Source organism: Bos indicus, chromosome 14 (genome assembly GCF_029378745.1).
Source record: "Bos indicus isolate NIAB-ARS_2022 breed Sahiwal x Tharparkar chromosome 14, NIAB-ARS_B.indTharparkar_mat_pri_1.0, whole genome shotgun sequence".
Classification (NCBI taxonomy): Eukaryota; Metazoa; Chordata; class Mammalia; order Artiodactyla; family Bovidae; genus Bos; species Bos indicus.
The window spans coordinates 21863970-21885041 of NC_091773.1; the positions used below are offsets into that span (position 1 = coordinate 21863970).

General features: G+C 43.7%; 1 protein-coding gene and 1 long non-coding RNA gene across 3 annotated transcripts in view; one reads left to right on the top strand and one right to left on the bottom strand.

Moving 5' to 3' along the window:
* RB1CC1 (RB1 inducible coiled-coil 1) overlaps positions 1-15474 on the bottom strand; it is a 40218-nt gene extending 24744 nt beyond the window's left edge. The window contains exons 1-6 of one of the 2 annotated variants that reach the window (XM_019973710.2): positions 15183-15474; positions 5537-5643; positions 4491-4611; positions 3439-3565; positions 3123-3293; positions 640-842 (exon numbers count right to left, since the gene is read on the bottom strand). In XM_019973710.2, the coding sequence (XP_019829269.2) occupies positions 640-842; positions 3123-3293; positions 3439-3565; positions 4491-4561 (572 nt within the window). In that variant the 5' untranslated portion in view covers positions 4562-4611; positions 5537-5643; positions 15183-15474. Of the gene's footprint in view, positions 1-639; positions 843-3122; positions 3294-3438; positions 3566-4435; positions 4612-5536; positions 5644-15182 lie in introns of those variants that run through there. The other variant, XM_019973711.2, reaches the window with a different exon arrangement.
* Positions 15475-15586: 112 nt separating this feature from the next.
* Positions 15587-16765, top strand: LOC139186889 (uncharacterized). The gene is made up of 2 exons (XR_011570571.1): positions 15587-15750; positions 16383-16765. It is a non-coding gene; the product is annotated as an uncharacterized lncRNA (long non-coding RNA).
* The last annotated feature ends 4307 nt before the right edge of the window (positions 16766-21072 follow it).

Consider the following 21072-nt stretch of genomic DNA (forward strand, 5'->3'; position numbering starts at 1 on the left):
TCCCTCCAACTCTAATAAAAAATTTAAGAAAAAACAAACAAAAAATGAATACAAGACACTGAAAACATACATGTACACACACAACAAAGGGCCACATTTGTGCAGAATTATTGCCATATTTTTTACATTCATTGTAGCCCTTTTAAAAAAGAACCAATGGGTATCAGATGCTTACATGCAAAGAACTTAAAAAAAAAAGAATCTAAATGAAAACTAGAACACAATGGCTCTTTTCCATCTTAGCAAGCCTATATCATATGGCAATATTAAAAAAAAAATTTTCTTTGACTACCATTTGAAAACTTTTCATTTGCATTTTGCCTCACTTTATTGGTAGCAAGGCAAGAAACAAAGATTCTTGGGTTTCTAAATAATTTCAAAGTATAGAGTCTTTTACATAAAGAAAATACAAGAAAACAAAATGTGGTAAATCTATATAATATGTGGAAGATAAAACTAACCATAGTTTTACAAATTTTACACTCCATGAAAGTCATTATAAAAGTCTCAAAAAAATAAACCTCAATTATAATAAATATGTGGCCTACTAGAAATGAAGTGACCATTACTAAAAGTACTGATAAACTGCAAAGGTATTTTAAACAAACATGTTATTATCCATTTTAATGGCAAACATACTGAGTAAGTTTTAATTTGATGTCTTCTACGGATTGCAGATAATTTGAATAAATACTTTCAAATTTGAAAAGCAGCTTTTGGTAGGAATTTGAGCAATCTTCCAGATTGGCCATAATTGCAGCCCAGCCTTGGTGCTGAAGATGTTCATCATGGACCAGACCTTCACAGAAAGAGCAGAGTTTCTTGGCAACTTCATACATTTCCTATGTTGGAAAAGAAGAAATAAATGGTAAGAGAAGGTAATGCCTATGCACACGTCTGCACACGTGTACTTAAGTGCATGCATGAATGTGCTCTGAACTCATGTCAAAGGGAGCACTGTTCTGGACTGTTCCAGGTTATGGCTCCTGCCTGCTGCCATGGTAATAAGGAGGAACTCACACCTGGGGGAGGACAAGGGGCTGGAGATCCGTGCAGAGTCAGGCAACAATAACCATCAAAAATAAAACTGTGAATTCACACAAGGGAATACTACATGGCAGTTAATACAAACCTGCAACTACACAACCGAGTCTCAGGAACATTGCACTGACTCAGGTCAGTCACAAAAGGAGTCAGGACACTGATCAACTTCACAGAAGAGAAAAATGGGGACTGAAAGCAAGGGAACACAAAGGACGGCTGTGGCTGATGCCATATTTTAAAATCTGTTCACTTTGTAAAAATACGATGACAATGAATATCTAATTGTGATACATGCATTTTCAAATATGTATGTTAATAAACAAAACTCTATTATTAATTTTACTAATAGTAAAGACAAAAGTCTAAGGTCACACAAGTAACTGGGAAATGTGACTCTGGAGATGGTGCTCTGGATGGTTAGAAGACAGAGCCTGGCGGTCCGGGGATGAGGAGTATAGGCTCTCACTGTTGGGAGCCCAGGTTCCATCCCTGGGTAACCAACTAAGATCCCACAGAATGGCCCAAAACACAAGTCTCTAATTGCTGATGCAGTGGACAGTCTGAGCCGCAGGTCACAGTCTTGGTTTCGTATAGCAGCTTTTGGGGGAATGCTACAACCTGAGGTACTTTCTTCCCTCCACTTCCCATTCTTATTTCTCCTTATTTTCTTACCTATACCTAGACAGTGATCTTTCCAAGCAAAACAAATAAAACCCCCCAAACTCTCATTCCCCAGAAGCAAAAATGCTTCATCACAGCAATTAACTAATTAAGTTAGTGAACACTGTGATTAGAATATGATCAAGAACATCTTTCCATTTGTTTATAATGTTTTATGTTCTAGAATTGTATAGGCTTTTGTTGATACTGTTATTGAAAATGCAATATATTTCCCATTTCTATTCTAAAGGAGAACCAATAAGGGAAATATGAATAATGTCTACACATTTTTATCACATACTCCAATCAACCTTACAATTCCTGCTGATGGATTTTTATTAAATTCTCTCAAATTTACCAAATATGCAATCACCTAAAATGGATGTTTTTAAATGGCATGCAACTGTATAACCTATCTTTATTTATTTGTAGACCAATAATCAGAAAACATATCTAAAGAACTTTAGTAAATAAATTCAGTTGACAGATTTGCCTTTTTAAAAATAATGGTGCCTTCTAAAAATCATTTCCAGACCCTTTAATGTTTATTAAACATATTTCATAAAGATGAGAGATGAGGTTCTCTTTTTTATGTTGCATCTCATGTGAATGAGCCAGTTTCACAAATGCATGTACTGCATTAAAACAGACTGCTAAGAAATATATTTTAGAAAGCAAGTATTCATACTTATTAGTAGTTTAATATTTTACTAGTTTATCTTCATAAAAGGTAAATACTTTGGGTTGATTCTAAGACCTTTTTTATGTCTGAAAGCAAAATGTGTCCCCCTGCTGATAGCTTACAGCTAGTATTACAGCAAAGTACTAGCAAGTCAAAAACAAACACAAATAAACAAAAACAAAACCAAATGACTGGGAAACAACCCATAGGGTTTACAAGCAGCAATATGAGTATGTATCAGGAAGAAACTGGGTTCTCCTCCAGGACCTGACCATGGATACAAGAAAGAACCACACTCTAAGAGCTCCTTAAGCTCTCTGCCTGTGTCTGTCTACCTGAACACAGGAACTTCACTGATCCAAGCAATGTTCTAAAATTATCATCTGCATATCATCCTCTAAGAAAGATGGTAAAAACATGTTTCAGATAGTTGTTCTGCGCTAAGGTCCTGGAACTGTAGAATGACTAACAAAGTGTGCACCTGAAATTATAAATCAGACAGAGTCATCACAAAAGTATCTTTTTAAAAAGTTTGCTATTTTTCATGTTTTGGGCATGCTTCTTCTATAATTTAGACTGCTATGCTATTTAGATTTGAATGCTTTTACAAGTAATCAGTTTTTTAGATCACTTGCTGTTGCCTAATTGTCCATAAAAACATTACCAATCATTGTTTTGTTAAATACACCAGTTTTAAATTTTAAACTGTACTAAGTATAAATAATATTACAATTACCACTGCAAGTTGTGTCCTTGAAGCAACAGTGTGAAAAACGGCAGGCATCATAAGGGACTCTTCAACTTTTATTTCCATGTCATTTTCTGTTGAAAAGGTAGTTTTAGGAATAGCAGGTAGACGCTCAGACAAGATCATTTCCTTGTTAAAAAGAAAAATTGGATTTGTGTCCTAGAGAAGTAAAAAACAAAAAGAAGAACCGAAGTAAACTGTTACAGACACAGAATATGCACACTGCCCTCTGTAGGAGTCAGACCCCAGTTCCCAGCTGCCGGAGAGCTGGAGCCCACCCGCATGGAGGAGGTCGGGCACCTACCGTCCCAGCGCTGTAGGTGCACACCCTGCGGTCGGCAGCCATGCACTCGCCCCCGTTGACCACCAGCACCTGGTGCTGAATGGCGATCTTGTACTTGCTGTGGATCGCATGCTTCAGGTCAGCCACACTTCAGAGAGGGAGGGGGGCAAAATCCGTTATTTACATTTGCCTGAGGATGGCCTTTCTCATTATCAAAGTCACTCTGTGTAAAAATATCTGACAAATGAACTTCAATTAAAAAGTTTCCCCCCAAACGGTAGTAAAATATATAAGCTTATTGTTTCTGCAACTGGATTCCACAATCAACAAGCCAATCATACATAACTACAAGGTCAGTAAACCACCCGTGTCACATCTAACACTGAGCCTATGAAGTGCAGCCAGCAGAAATATTTATTTCTGTGATCTTTACATAAGTAGCAAAGCTGCTTATATTAGCATTTGTTAAAATCCTCATGTGATGGAGATTTTAATATATATCCCGTTACATAAAACACATTAAGTGGATACCATGTGAAAACTCCCATTTTCTCATCTGTCAAAAAACCATTCAATTACAAGTCAAATCATATTTTATAAAAAACAGAACTCTCAAAAAGTAATTTCATCCATTAAAAAAGATAAGGTTTATCCCCAATTTTACTCTATCATTAACAAAACAAACACTACTGGCTTTATTCATTAAAATAATAAAAACAATGATGAAAAACCATAGGACTGGAATATGCTGGTTTATACAGCTAGCAACAATACCCTCAGCAGTGCACTGTGAAATTCAGGAGAACAATCAGCTATGAAAACTATTAGACTGCTTTGGTTTGAAATCAGTTTGTTTACTGTGAAAACAGTCACACAAACAACAAAGCACAACTTAACAAATTTAATGTTAACATTTTAGAGGAAGATGACAATTGTACATGTGAACAATGATTTAAGACTTTCCATATTGCCACTCTTATTTAACAAAGGAACAGTATTCTCAAAATAAAATCTTCACCTTTCTACATGTACAAAATGCAAAACTGATGAGAATCAAGGAAAACACAGCTCACGTTTGCACTGTAAGTTCAGTGTCAAATGTCAGGGTGGTTCCAGTGTTCACCAGAAATACATACAACTTCATGATGGTTTCCTGGATTCTGTAAGCTTACACCTCACACTCTGATACGGTTACTGAAAGAAACAGACAAGAGAAGTCATCAATTTACAAACACATGTATAAATGTGGTTATGTTCCCATAAGACAGAGCACAGTTATAATACACAAGCAACAAAAAAATAATAGGATTTGATGTCTAACATGGCTAACTGGACAATTCAGTAAACCTGGTGCTTAAAAAATAATAATGAACAGTAATGAGGCTAATGAGAAGTATAACTTCTATCATGAAAAAAAAATAATTGATTTCAGGAAGAAAGAGGCCAGGAGTTAGAACAGTTAGGTGTATATTTCACACTGTTCTCATGTACCACACAACATTAAGAATAAAAATTAAAAATGTGGTCAAACATTTTTCTAACTCCAAAACTTCCCCCCACTTTTTCCTTGGAACAACAGCAACAAAAAAAAAAATAGTTTTAAACTTACTAACAGCAATTAAGAGCCACCACTTGCAACAGGAGGGACAGACTTGGTTAATCCAAGTTCCACCTCCACGCTGAGCTAGAAACACTCCACACAAGAAAACTCTGGCCGTAAGAGCTCATCACTTTGTGGAACAGCAGAAAGTGCATAGGGTATCTGAATATTTAAAACAACTCTGCCATTACCCAGTTATCCAAGTCAAAATCCTACATATAAATAAAGCTTCCTCATCTATGAATAAAGGGGCAGATGTCAAGAGCTAGTATTTTATTTTTTAACAACCAGAGGTAAAAACCCCCAAGATCAATGTAAGTGATGAAAGATGACAAAAACTAAATTTTCAGAAACTAGTAGCTATCTTTCTTTATGCTCTTTCCACATGAGCTTAGAGTAGAATTATGAGGGAAGAAGGGAAAAGAAAGGAAGCAGGGCTTTAAAATTAACGTTTCCAAAATCACTATTTTAAATGCATTACATCAAAACTCCGTTATAAAGGCAGGAACTGTGACTCACCGGCAGGCACTGTTAAAAAGGACTACCACTGTTCTTAAGAAGCAGATTACAAGTGGCTTATGTTTGCTTTGCTTGATATTGGCAACTGAATGGCATTACTGGTTAAACTAGAAAAGAAAAATTTCTGATTATAGAGAGAAATAATTCAACAATAACAACAGCATGCTCTTCCAAAAGAGTGGTCTCTACTCTTCTTCACTGAACCACAAGCACATGACCTTAACCTAGACCATCCCATTAAAAAGATATCAAAGTCCCCAGAGAGCTCCCCAACACTGTCGAAGCCTACAGTCCCTTTTGTCTTTAATACACAATGGTCCCCATTACTTGTATATTTAATACTTACAGTTTCTTCTGTAAAACAGGAATAAAAGGGTATCATAGCCCCAAGCCTCAAAGCCAGCCCCTTGGACATGGGCAGGGCCTGGGATCTGTCAGAACCACTGAAACTCGGCCAGGGTAACAGGAGGTCATTTACACGATAGCACTTCCTCAACTTAACCTCTACCTTGCCAGGTGACTGTTCCCGCCCGCCAGCTTCACAGGACATGCTGTCATATGGAGAGGCCCACGTGGCAAGAAATGGAAGCCAGAGGCAGCAAGAAGCCTCCATTCAAGAACCTGCAAGGAGCTGGTTCTTGACAAGCACGGCAATTCCTGCTGAACCTCAGACAAGACTCCACTCCTGCCAGAGACCATCACCGAGTCTACTGAGACAGAGCACCCAGCAAATGTGAAATAATATGTCTGTGTGTTTCCAACAGCTAGGACTGTGTACTTCTCACATACAGTACCAGCATCGCAGGGGCACCGAGGGAACACAGTGAGTAGAGACCATCAAATCGCTGGACAGATAGGAAGCACCCTTGCTGGGCGGCTGCTCCTCCTCCTCCTGGGCCTCCTCCCCAGTGTCTGGCTGGGACCCCACCACCTCCCGTGGCACCATTGCTGATGACCAAACCTGCCGGCATGCCTCCCTAGGCGTTCTCTATATAACCCCACCCCCATCTGCTCCGCCACCTAAAACCTAAAACCTCTCTTTACTGATGGAACCAACAAACCCCCTCTCTCACTTGCTGTCTTACAGACCCCCCTGTCTTCCTCACAGGTAGGTTAACAGCAGTAACAATCCAGTTAATAGTATTCTTATTGCCTACTGACCACCGACTTTGACTCCTGAGGCTCCTGTGTTCATCAAACCCTCACTTGTCTCTGATCTCCACAGTCTCTCAACCTGCTCCCTGCATCCTTGACCCCTCACCTCCCTCAGCGTTCTCCCACTGTCCTCAGGGAGGATGGGGGTGGTGGTGTGTGTGTAAGATGGTTCCGCTCCTGAACACCAACCACCATCAGGATGACCTTCATAGCAGCAGCCACCATTCATAAGTATTTACTATGCTCTAGGTCACTGTTCTAATAAACGCTTCACTAAATGAAATGTTTCATTTGATCCTCACATGAATCCTTTAAGCTGAGCTTCCCTGGCGGCTCAGATGGTAAAGAATCTGCCTGTTAATGCAGGAGACCTGGGTTCGATCCCTGGGTCAGGAAGATTCCCCTGGAGACAGGGTATGGTAGCCTGCTCCAGTATTCTTGCCTGGAGAATCCCATGGAGAGAGGAGCCTGATGGGCTACAGTCCACGGGGTCGCAAAGAGTCAGACATGATTGAGCAACTAATACTCACACACGCACAGAACCCTTTAAGAGGGATACTATCATCATTCTCACCTCACAGATAAGGAAACTAAGAAATCAGGGCTTCAGTAATATCACAGGATCCAAGCCCAGACAGTGCAGTAAAACGGCAGACACTGTACGGCTTCTTCCTCTCCTGCCCTCCCCAGGTTTCACTCCCAAACACCATACGGCTTAGCTCTCTGAACAAAATGAGCTACTTCAAGTCTCTGAGGCTCTTCCCCAGCCTGGACCCTCCTTCCTCTGCCCACTGTGATCATCACCCACCATGATCTACTGCAACCCCCCCCCCCCGCCCCCGCTGCTCCAACACACACACACACACACACACACACACACACACACACACACACACACACACACACATATTCTCTTTCATGGAGTTAATCACACAATCCTGCCATTCGCTGTGCTGACTTTATATCCACGTGTGCTTCTCTGCTGCAGCTACTGGGATGTTTCTGCACACAGTTCTCACCTCTCCTGAATAACAAGCTTCTTTAAAGCAAGCATACTGCATTCCTGGAAACCAGCTCTAAAATACTTTCTCAATAAAATGAATGAATAATCCCACACTAGCGAAGAATTATCCCATATGCCTGTGAAGACTGCGGAGAAGTCACATGAGTAACACTGACCACAGGATTTCTCAGCTTGTTCCCAAAGGAAAATCTCTAAGGTTTTCAACGTTGTCATCTCCACCAAGGATAAGTAAGGCTCCACTTCACCTACAATCACCCCACTACTGATTATGGGGCACGCAGTTACTTTCCAAATGCACCCCAATGGCTCTACACTAACACTGAGACGTGTTCCTGTCCCACTGCAGATCAGAACCAAATCTTTTAATGAATGAAGGGCAAGAAGCCAGCAGACTGAAGTGATAGCTGACCGTCAGGAGCTCCCAAGTGGCAGAGCCGGTCCTGGGTGAGTAATGTCAGTGCAGACTCCTGCCCACCCTGGAGGGCTTGTGGTGTGAGAGAAAAACTGAACAATCACAAAAACTCTAGTTGAGGATTTCGTACTAGAGCATCATCCAGTACATCCTGACTCATCAATTACTTGTCCACTAATAACTGTCTCTCCACATTATTACAGATACTTCATAAACAGCATTACTGGCGCCCAAAATGCACTCCACATACGAGTGTGCAGTGGTTTCAGTCAAACCCAGATTTAGAGGCACCAAGCTCCACAAGACCACTCTCCGCCTGGGATCCCAGCCACAAGTCTGGTGGTGCCCAGGATCACCCTCACTTCAGACCAGCGGACTACAAATTGAGGCGTCACCTAAGCTCACAGAGTTCAGGAAAGTGCTGTACTTTGGATTACCGTTTTATTATAGTGAAAGGATACATGTTAAAGGTAAAAGCAGACAAAGGAAGATTTGCATGGCAGGGAGTCTGGAGTGCTCCAGGTGCAGGGCTCTGGGGGTCCTCTCTGGGGTCAGGAGGGACAGTCTTACCTCCTCCTGGTGGGGATGTGTGGCCCACCCACGTTTTATTGTGTTTTAAATGTGTTTAAAATGTTCATTAAATCCATACCTATAGATAAGTGACGTATTTATCATCATTCAGCTACAGAATGTACCATGTGATTCTATTTGTGGGTTTTAGTTTATTAACTAATACTGAGGGATGTATACGAAGACACAAGCATTAAAAAGTCTGGAACAATGTAACGTCAATTTTTTTAAAAAGGCTCTCTCTGGATGCTGGACTTCGGTCTCTTTAAAAATTACAATTGGGGGTTAAAAATACTTGTTTCCATTTGTGAAAAAGAAAAAAAGAACATCACACAGTTACAAAGAAATAAAGGACCTGAAAACCCACCATCTCAGCTGGTGCAGCTAAGGGATGGACAAGGCTCCTCACCTGCTGGTCCTAGGCTGGCCCCCATCAGGCTCCCAGTAAGAACTACCCCCTCACTCCACACACTTCCCTAGATACACACATAAGAGGGAGGAGAGCACTGTGAAAAGAAGGTGGATCCTGCGTCAGAAGACCTATATTCAAGTCCTGTCCCTACTACTGACTGTGTGACTGATGGACCTCAACTAACCTAAATTATTCTGATACAACAAAGCAGGAGACTTCCCAAGTCACAGGGCTGTGAGAACACAGAGAATGTACACATGCAGAGAAGGGCTATGCCAACCAAAGGCAAGATGACCGCCACATGAACCCTCCCAGATCTCTGCCCTCAGCTCAGGACTGGTGCTCAGCCACTGCACTTATCTCCAACCAGAAATCACACTGTCTCTCAAACTCAGCAGGTCTACACTTCAATTTGGTACTTTCCCTTTAAAACTGTTCCCTAACTTCCTCTGTGAACAAAACTATCGCTCTGTTGCTACCCAAGACGTCAGTTATTTCTGTCTGCATCCTATCCCTTTTTTCCTATATAATCCAACCCCTGATTTTCCAATGACATAATCCTTATTTTAGAGACTGGAAACTCTCCTCTATCCTGCTCCAGCCCTTCCTGAACACGCCCACCACTTACAAGCACCAGACGCTCCGCCCCCCTGGAGCCTCACTGTGGCCACCGCAGGCCACAAACCTGTCATCTGTTTCTTCACAGCCACTGCCCCGCTGACCTCAGGACAGGACCCACTCGGTACACAGTCTCCTTGAACTCCATCGTCTGCCTGCCCCTTTAAAGAGAAACCACCAACTCTGGCTTAAGGCTAGATGAGCACTGAAATGGCGAGTCACCTGTATTTGAATGCGACTCTCCCACGGAGACTCAGATGACCTCTGCACATCAAGAACTGAAATAATACCTCTGCAGAGAAGGACAGCAATAATGCATCTCACATTACCACACGGTGCAAGGAATATAATAACAACTCTAAAAATGGTGACAACCATAACTTTACCAACATTTCAGAACTTCATAATCAACCCGTTTGCCTTTCCAAAAGTATCTCCAGCTATTTCCCTACATGAAACCCATCCTCTCACTTTACACAGTCTTCCCATACTTGCCATTTCTGCTCATTTGACAGTTACTCATTCAAGCGTGGTCAGAAAGCCCTTCTGGGTCCATCAGCCCTTTTAGAAGTCGCCCCTGGTCACAGATGGCCCTCGGCCTTTTCTCTCCGACTCTGAACTTACAGAGCTCTCTCGAGCTGTCAAGTCATATGAAGGATCTCATTTGGGGAGAACAATCTCACATCGTGAAAGGACATCTGTTCCTCCTGGGTCCTGGGATACAGTAAGCTATAAATGAGGGGGTATTTTTAAAAACACTGATTCCAATGCATTTACTCCCAGAGATACAGGTGTTACAATTGTACTTTAATGCTTGTAAAAACAAGAAAGCATCTCCCATATTCACACAAGTGTCTATCGTTTATTACTGGATATCTGCAATTTGTTCTTTGAGGCCTTACCACCACAACAGTCAGGTTTGTCACTCTAGCTTACTGTCATCCTGTCTGATCCATTCAAAACTCAGAAGCAGCTTCCTTACACGGGGAGACAAAGGGAAAGCCCCAGGCAACAACTGACCTCCCAAATGGCACACTGCTGGTCATTATTCACCCTATGTTTACTGAACACCTTTTGGCTCAGATGGTAAAAAAGAATCTGCGTGCAAGGCAGAAGACTCAGGTTTGATCCCTGGTTGGGAAGATCCCCTGGAGAAGGGAACGGCTACCCACTCCAGTATTCTTACTTGGAGAATCCCATGGACAGAGGAGCCTGGCGGCTTAAAGTCCATGAGGTCGCAAAGAGTTGGACATAACTAAGCAACTAATACTTCTATGCCAGGTGTTGGGAGTCCAAAGACCCTCGAGTTGCTCTCAGGTCTAGCAGGCCACATGAAATGTGGATGATGCTGGACAAGGCGGACGAAGAGCTTCAGAGAAAGAATAAGGAGTAGGAAAACTTCTGTCTGATTTGCAATTTTGCAAACTGTAACTCAGCAACTGAACCTGAGGGCCACGGGTGCTGCATCAATGAAACTAGTGGTGTTCACCACAAATGGGAGTGTCCAGGTCATCCAGGACTGAAACTGGGCTTCAGCCTCTCCAGATCAGATTTATTCCCATCTGATCCTCCTCTTTCTCTGCCAAGAAAAGAAAAAAGAAGGAAAGAAGAGTAGGTCAGGCATCTTCCTGACACTCTCCAGAGAGCCTTTCCAGAAAGATCCAGGGTGTCTGTAAACAGACCTGATGGGAGGACAGCAGGACAGGAATGGAGCGAGAGGGAGACCCCTGACAGTGTGGATAGAGCTGGGCCTTTGGGGTCTTCCTCCAGATACAGGAAGTACACCTGGACAAAGTAGTTTCTCAAAAATGAGATAACAGCATGCATACATGCAATCTGTTTTGAGATGAATAGCATAATAACATGGGAGTCTCTCCATATCAGTACATATAAACGTGTTCCACACTGTGGTGTCCTGACATTCATAAAAGCTGTGTAAAACACATGACTTTACATACACAGTCTAAAATATGTGTCCCAATAAAGATTATTATTACTTTATCCTTAATGCAATTTGAAAATTTGCATGTCCTATGGCTGATTCATGTTGATGTTTGACAGAAAACAAAATTCTGTAAAGCAACTGTCTTTCAATTTAAAAAATAAAGTTTTTTAAAAATTTGCATGTCATCTGATAGATTCTCAGAATAACTGTTAAAAGATGCTACATCAGGGCTGCGCACGATAGTTTTTAAAACAATCGCAAATATGAGCTTCCCAGGTGTCTCAGTGGTAAAGAATCTGCCTGCCAAGGGAGGAGACCCAGGTTTGATCCCTGTGTCGGCAAGATCTCCCGGAGGAGGCATGGCTACCCACTCCAGTATTCTTGCCTGGAGAATTATATGGACAGAAGATCCTGGTGGGCTACAGTCCACAGGGTTGCAGGAGTCGGTCACGACTTAGTGACAAAACAAGGTATGACACTGTCCTTCAATGTAAATGTGAATTCTGCTTGTTTAAAGTCTAACATCTCACACAATAGTATCTACAACAAGATTTTCTAATCTTTCATAGCATGTAAATACACAGCAATATCAAAAAAGGATGTGCACTGCTGGAATTTGCAGTATAATGGTTAAGAACACAGTCATGGAAATATTAACTGCACTGATTGACTAATATTTCAGTATTCTGATGATTACTAGCCAATTATGTGAAGTATACAAAAGAAAAATATAACCTAGGTAGTCCTAAACCAGTCACGTTTATGTCCATCTCTAAGCACAATTAAAAGCCAATAAAGTGAGAATTTAGGGACTTCCCTGGTGATCCAGTAGTTAAGAATCCACACTTCCACTGCAGGGAGCAAGGGTTCCATCCCTGGTCTTCCAGGGAACTAAGACCCCACAGGCTGCATGGGAGGACCAAAAAAACATTAAAATAAAAAAATTTTAAAGGAGAATTCAACAGAGAGCAAAATTGGAGGAAAATCCCATAACCCTCAGGGCAGCCAATAAATAGCTGGAAGAAGGGGTGTATAGAGGTACTCAAGCACTGTGCCTGCAAAGAGTCACTTAAGAGAACAGCAGCTTCACTGAGGGATAGAAAAAGGCCAACCTCCCAGGGCCCTGCACAAGAAGCCCAGGTTACAGGTTGCTCAGGACCACAATAATGGAAAAACCACAGCAGTGTAATCATGACATGCATAGCAAGTATGGATCTTCAACCCAGCACTCCACAATCTGCTCCTCCAGCACTGTGTCTATTTCAGCACATCTCAACGTAGTGTGAACTTGCAACTGATCTTCCTTAAAATTACCAGTGTGTCACCGCCACTTTCTACAACATCATACAAAGCTTACATATAAAGTTACCCTTGTTCACTGCTCATTGCTAGAGTTAAAACTGGGTCTTGCTAGGGTTTAACATTTCATGAAAAAATGAATGACTCTCAATCCAAACTGCTTCCCAGATTCACCAGGTTTACTGAACAAATCACTGTGCCTTTGAACATGGCAGTTTACAGGACGCTACTCTCCTCTAAGTATCTGTTGAGCCTCCAGGACACCACCTCTTCCTACTGCTCTCCCCTCACTCCTGTCCACCCACCTTTTAGTGATCTTTTCCCCTATATATGCCAAGGACCTCAAAGCTGCTGCAGTTTCCTTCTATTCCGAGATGGTCAGAAATAGTCAGCTTCCTCACTTCTCTTGGGTCTTTCCTTCAGATTTCAGACAATGCTTAAATAGTAGTTGACTGTATACAGGACTTCAATCTCCCTTCTCTTACTGGGCAAAAACAACATGGTACACATTCCTGTATTCCCTGCAGAGCCTGGCTCCATGGTCTACCTCCGTAAGGAAGTAACAACCATCTGAGGGAGTGAGTGTGGAAGGGGGCTGCTAGACTTTCACTGGAGGTGCCTGAGCCAGTGTTTTCTGAATACAAAAAGCTTACTGGGGTTACCAAAAAGTACTATCTGGATGAGAACATTTTACTACCCACTGCTTTTTTTTGAAAAGTTACACACATCTGCAAAGTAAAGCATAAAGCAGGTGTTCAAACATTTGCTGAATGCAGGAGAGTTTAAAGACAGTCTCAAAATCAGAGGCCCAATAAGAGCTCCTCTCAAGCTTCTGACTGAAATGAACAAGCTTACATAATAAAAATTTAGGTTCAAAAGTGTGGGGTTTTTTGTTTGTTTTTCCTCCCCAAAATACAAAGGTCTTGTGCCCTCTGCCCCTTCAATGAGTTTCATTTGTTGGAAGTAAACCTGCCCTCTATTCTGACCGTGTGTGTGTTCAGCATGGGCCAGAAAAACGCGGTCCTCCTCTCCTATCATCCAACATCTCCACACAAGAATCAGGCCAGAAACAATCCTAACTGTGACAAACATAAAGCATTCCAAACAGACGAAATTAAATTACTCTTTTGAAAACCGTGTCTGAGTCCATATCTGATTTCCATCACCAGGCATTTACCAACACAACCGTTTATCAACATAAAGCACCCTGTTTTCTAAAACTCTAGGTTTTAGACACAATGTTAAACACAAATGTTGAGAAAATATGCTCATTCAGACCATATTCTGTTGTTAAAACATTAAAAACAGAAAGGAGAAAACCATCTTCAGATCCCCAGCAGGGCCTGCTGACGGATCCAATCAGCCGCCTTCCTCGACGGCCCCTTGCGTCTTTCCACAGAAACACCGGACCTGGAAGAACCCTGTGTCTATCAAACATGGAAACGCACCAACGACACTCATCACACAGGCTGTCTACCTCAAATTGAGTACCCCTCCTAAGCTGCTAACCTCCCCACCCTGCGAAGAAACCACACACACACAAGCACCACCCACACAAGACAACCGACAAACTGTACAATACGGCGGCTAGCAAAGCAGGCCGGTCCTCCTGCGGCCCCCATCGGGCCTCCCCTCTCCGGCTTGAGGTCTCTCAGCCTCCGTATCCACCGCGAGCACCTCGGCCCGCCCCGGCCCGCAGGCCCCGCGCTGTGACCACACGGCAGGAGCACGGTGCGGGGACTAGGTTACCAAACAACCCCCGGCGCCGCGGCGCGTCCAGCCGGGAGCCCGCGGAGATGCGCCGCCCGGCTCCGGCCGGGGAAGTTGTGAAATCCGCACACACGCCCCGGCCCGCACCCACCCGCGAGCCGGCGGAGGCTGAGTCATTCCCAGGAGTAACTTTATCCGGACGCTGCCCTCGGGGAGCCTCGAGCTCCGGGGTCCGGACAGAGCCGCGTCTGCGACCCTCGCCCCGGCCGGCTCGCCGTCTGACACCTCGGGGCCCGACCGGGCGGCGGCAGGAGAGGCCGGCGGCGAAGGTGCGTCTCGGACCCCGGCGCTCCCGACGCCGGGTGGGAGCACCAGGAGGTCGGGGGTGCACTGGGAGGTCGGGGGGCACCTTAGAGTCCGGGCCGCACAGGCCCAGCGCAGCCGCCCGCCTCCGCCTCCCGCCCGGGGACCCGCGCCCGAGGGGCCCGACGCCGCGCTTACCGGGCAGCGCCTCCTCCTCCGCCGGCGGCAGCAGCAGGGCCCGCGGCCCCCGGCACCATCTTCCGCCGCCGCCTTGTCCTCGGCGGCGGCTACCAACCGCCCATCCGCGCCGCCAACCGACACAACCGCCGGCGCCGCCGAGGCAGCCACCTCCAGGCACGGGGACGGGCAGGCCCCTCGGCTCTGCGTCAGGGGCCGGGGAAGGGCGAGCCGCGGCCGGTCAGAGCCGAGGGGCCGGGCGACGGAACCAGAGGCAGCGCCGGGCTCGGTAGGGCCGCGGACACGGCCGCCACGGGTTTGTTATTGTCGACTCCGGCCCTTCCTCCGCGGGGCACGCCGGGAAGCGGGCGGGGGAGGGGCGGGCGCGCTCAGCGCACCTCCGCGCAGGCCCGGAAGTCAGAGGGCTGCCGGAAGTCGGCGTGCTTCCGGGTAGGGCCGGTTCCAACTGCCCCGCCACCTGCGGCTGCAGATGCCGGGGCTGGTGACCTGGGAGTCCTCTGGTGACCTCGGAGACTCCGCCGGGCAGTCTGGGACGGTGCTGGCTGCCGTCCGGCTCGAGTGCCTCAAGGTGAGCCTGACCTTCTCCACTACAGCGAGTGGCCCTGCGCCCGCCTACCCGCCGAATCCTGAGTTAGCCTGGGCGAAAGAGCTCGACCTGTCGAGGTGGAGGGCAGCCGAGGGACCGCGACCTCGTTTGAGACCGGACCAGGGCCTGTGAGGGGACTGGGCGCCGGGAGGGCTGTCCCATGCCGGGTCCCACAGTGCGGGCGGCGCTCTCAGACCAGGAACGGGGAAGAAGGGAGCTAAGGGTGGGTCGGGTGGAAGAGGTCGAAAGCGCCGCACCCACCTCTTTCAGCTCTACCCTGAATTCTGTAGCAATCCCCGCGAGAGCTCTTGATTCTGTGAAGGTGACCAATAAAAGGCAATGGCATGAAGCCGCAACTTTTAAGTATTAAGTTGTGTTTGCGTAAAAATGGGTATTAACACCCTTTTCAACGGCTGCCAAGCCGAACACACGCTACTGGGAAGCAGTCTTCGAACCTTTGCTTGTCATGTTGGGAACTGATAAGCACTAAACGGCTGGTTAGCGTTACGAATTTTCAATTTCCGTCTCACTGACCCGGTATCCGAAAGGTGGAGAAGGACCTACAGGGTACGACTTTATTTATTTTTTGTTTGTTTGTTTTAACACTCCTACAGATCCCACAGAAGCAAGTCATTTTACTTTTTTTTTGAAGTGGAGTCTTATTACACCACGCCAACGCTGTACAGCAGGGAACTGAAAACTAAGAGGCTAAATTGTTGTTATGCCTTGGGGGAAGGTGGAAAGACTGAAGAAAGGAGCTAATTCTATCAGGCACAGCATAGTAATAGGCACAAAGAGAGTAAGCGGTAAGAAAGAATTCAGCCAGAAAATTGGTAAGCAAAGCACAGTCTTAGGCCTTTAAAGAATATATTGGTACTTGACCTTCCTCTTAGACATCAGTGACACTCATCATTACAAATTAAATACACCTTAGTGTGTAAAAGCATGACTGGAATATGCCGGTGACAAATGTAGTGAATAAAATGTTTTAAATGTTTGTTGTCTGACTTCTTTCTTTGGGGAGGGAAGGAGAATAAAACTAATTCAGTCCTCATCTTCGCCTTTTCCAGAGTGTAAATAGTAGGAACTTATATATCCAGTATTCTTTCCTAGTGATAAGTGAAAATGTATCAAGATTAGTTTTTTGACATATGCACATATCTAGAGAAAGACCCTGATCCTGGGAAAGATAGAGGGCAAGAGGAGAAGGGCATGACAGAGGATGAGATGGTTGGAGGGCATCACTGACTTGATGGACATGAGTTTGAGCAAACTCTGGTATATGGTGAAGGACAGGGAAGCCTGGCATGCTACAGTCCCTGGGGTCACAAAAAGTTGGACATGACTTAGCAACTGAACAATAACAACAGAGAAAACACTACTGCAGTTTCCTGATACTTCATGTGTCTATAATAAGTCTCAGCAAGTTATATTTCCCTTAAAGCCAAGGATATTGACAACCCTGTGCACTCTCCCTTCTTTAATAAATGAAAACAAGAACAAACAAAAAATCCAAGGACCAGCCCCCAAGTTACTGTATTAAATGGACAATGCTGAGACTTAATTTGAACTTTCTAAACCATTGCTCCTTTATGTTTTTAAATCTTTTTCTCTCCCTGCTGCCCTCTGTAGTGTCTCCCTCTTTGCTCTTAAATCTGTTATTTAGGCCTCTTCCAAATTCTTAAAAGTAATTATAATACAGATACAAATGGTAAAAACATGAGGTGCTGGAGGAGCAGAGAAGAAACTGAATCTTGTCCTCATAACATTATTTCATTAATAAACATTTTAGGTCCTTCTGTAAATTTCCCATGCAGGCAAAAGATAGTGTTTCTTTTTAGGAATCCTTAAGAGGCTACTATTAAAACACCCTAAGTACTTCAGGTCAGTCCCGTTGTTAAAGCTTTTTTCCCCCACCAGGTCTCAACTTGAGTGTCACCTTCTCAGGAGTCCTTCCCTGACATGCACAGAGTTCACCTAGATCCTTCTGTTGGGTTGGCCAAATGTTCATTCAGGTTTTTCCATGACATCTTACAGAAAAACCCAAACAAACTTTTTGGCCAACCCAGTACCTTTTAGTATCTGTCTGACCTGCCAAAATGGAAATCCTTCTCTAATAAAGCTATTTGCCCAGTGCCTGCTGGACACTCACATTTGTTAACAGCACCCAAAACGTTTTTCAGTTTATTGCTCAGCTTACCTCCCAACTCATCTTTTGTTAAATACTTTATCTCAGACCATTCTGATCCTATCTCTTACCTGCCTATAAATGACCTTCGCTGATTTTGTTTTGTGTGTTAGATACAACTTCTCAGCCTAAGAATCTCCTAGGTACCAGCACACCTCTAGGTTATCTTCTGGCACTTCTCACCTCTACACATGCCTGGTATGAGTTTCATCATCCAGAAACGTTCTTCGATCTTGTTCATCTTTCAAAGTCATCCTTCAAAGCAGAACTGGCACCTCAGCCAGCCTCCAGCTTCTAGATAGTGACTGCTCTCCCTTCCACCACCTCTGCTTCATGTTACACAAGTAAACTGTCATCTCCCCATCTAAATCTAAAACCGTTAAGGAACTATGAATGACTCGTTTCTAAACTCCTAGAACTTTGTAGAGAGCTTGGCACTTAGTAAAATGTTGAAAGTAATGAATTATTCAAGTTGAAAGTTGACTAGGTAAGGTACTGTGGAAAACTTCTGCCCTCTGCCCTTAAATATGTAAAAAATTTGGATGGGGGACCGTTCAAAAATCACTCTAGTGACAAGTTTATGACATCTTTTAACCAAAAATGCATCACATTATCGGGAAGATCACAGTACACGGCTTGATTTTGTTAACTCTACCTGATTGGGGATTTCATTCCCCATCTGCATTAGATATTTCTCAAACTTCCTAAGATTATGTTCAAACAGCCAGCAACCACGACTGACATGACTTTACTCACAGTATGAATCATAATTTCCCATTTTTAAAAGTTAACTCCTTTTAAAAGCCTTAGACTTTGTCTTGAAGATCATAGCTAGTTTAGTGTGTAACGTGTGGTCATGTGCTACTTAGAGGCTGCTGGCACGTGATTATCAAGTTAATTAGTCTGGTACTATTTACAGACCTTACAGCTGCCCTACTCAGCTGGCCTGTTGTTATTCACACATATTATTAATGATAATGGTGATAGTTATGAGTGACTGTCTTCAAAGCTAATGAGCTTGACGAGCTGGTGAGCAACACTGTTTCTAGTGCTGCAACACAAAATGCAGCACGCTTCATTTTCCAACAGATTTACACCAGTAGATCGAGACAAAACAGTCATCTTTCATGTCAAGTTCCTGTCTCATTATTTTGAAAATGTGCTTAAAATGTCAAAAAGTAGAATTGGGATGTCTGGAAGCAGAAACTACTTCTTCCACTCCTCCATTTCTTTCAGTAAGCCCTCCCTGCCGCCATGCAGGCAGAATACCTCCCAGATGTGTAGTTGCTAAGCCATGCCTGACTCTTTTGCAACCCCATGGACTGTAGCCACCAGGCTCCTCTGTCCATGGGGTTCTCCAGGCAAGTATACTGGGGTGGATTGCCTTTTCTGTCTCTTGGGCATCTTCCTCACTCAGGGATCGAACCTGTGTCTCCTGTGTTGGCAAGCAGGTTATTTATCACTGAACCACCAGGCATCCTTTTTAATGTGGTTTATTAAGAGATGCACTGAACTGGGTGTCTTACTGGTGTCTAGTCCTGCCTCAGTCTACTGTGCTGTGTTTCCCTAGTCAGCTCTCAACCCTCCATCAGATTGTATTGCTCTTAAATCCCTAAGCCCCACCTCTTTCCAATCCCTCTTTCTTGGTCAATAATCTCACCTCCTACATCACAAGGAAGTTGTGGGAAAGAATTCCTCCACCCTTCCTTCCCTTCCTTCATCTGCAGAGCTATCCACGCCTCCTGTTGGTTCCCCCTCCAGGCACTCAGCCCCTTCCAGTGAGGGGCTCATGGCTCTTGACTCGGTCATCTGTCAGTCCTTCTGTGAGACCACTTGACACATGCCAAATTCAGTGCATATGCAGAACATTTTACAGAATTTAAAGCATCTTTTAAAACGAATTTATCCTTAATTGCTTATTGTTCCACTTAAGATTAAAGTAATAAAGCATTACATCAGCAGTATGATTTAGTACGAAGGTAAATTTGGCTCTTTCAGGTTTATTAAAATTGATTTATTAATTGCTAGACAATTATTTACATGAAATCTCATGTTGATCTCTTAACAAAAGATTAGAATTAAAACTCTTAGGTAGATACAAAAACTATAGAGAGATTGTTTCCCATTTTGTTTCTGTAATGTTTATGCTACTTTTAACTTAGTTTTGACTGCTTTGATTATGTGACTTTTCAATAAAAATTTTCAGTCTTTATTTTTTGGCCATTAGTGCATGATTGTTACTTAAATCAATTTCATTGTATAGAAGAATGGACTATTGGAAATTTATCCACTTTTTAGTGTGTCAAGTACACTGGATATATACCATTGACGGCCCAGGACTCTTAACACGTTGTAAAGGGAATTCTGCTCAGTGGTAAAGAATCTCCTGCCGAGAAGGAGACGTGAATTCAATCCCTGGGTTGGGAAGATACCCTGGAGAAAGAAATGGCAACCCACTCCAGTATTCTTGCCTGAAGAATCCCATGGATAGAGGAGCCTGGCAGGCTATAGTCTGTGGGGGTGGCAGAGAGTCGGACACGACTTAGCAACTAAACAGCAGCAAGGGAATTCTAATACAGATGATGGCCTTGTGAAACAAAGGACTAAATCTTTGCAGATCTTACCGTCCTCCTAAATCTTCCTTCTCCTTTTCATCTGTACTGCTATCCTCTCTCTCAAGGTGAATTTATCAGATAAGTCCTAATCCATTCACAACTTTATATATCTTTGTACTTTTAAAGGAATTTATTTGAAATCATTTGTTATTCTCAAATGTGCCCTAATTTTTAAAAATATGTATACTTATATGTAACTAGACCATAAGTTGTTAGCATTTAGGAAAACCAGAGGTCTCATTTGGATTTGGAAAATCTATGATTTCAAATTCCTCCTGTTAAAATGGTAGCTGTTGTAGCTACCTCACATCATTCTCTAGGTTAGGATAAAAAGTACCATGGAGGGACTACCCTAGCGGTCCAGTGATTGAGGCTCTGCATTTTCGCTGCTGAGCACCTGGTTTCAATCTTAGGTCAGAGGAACTAAGATCCCACAAGCCAGGAGGCATGGCCAGAAAAGAAAAAAAAAGCATGTAAAATACACTACGACTCAGACAATTT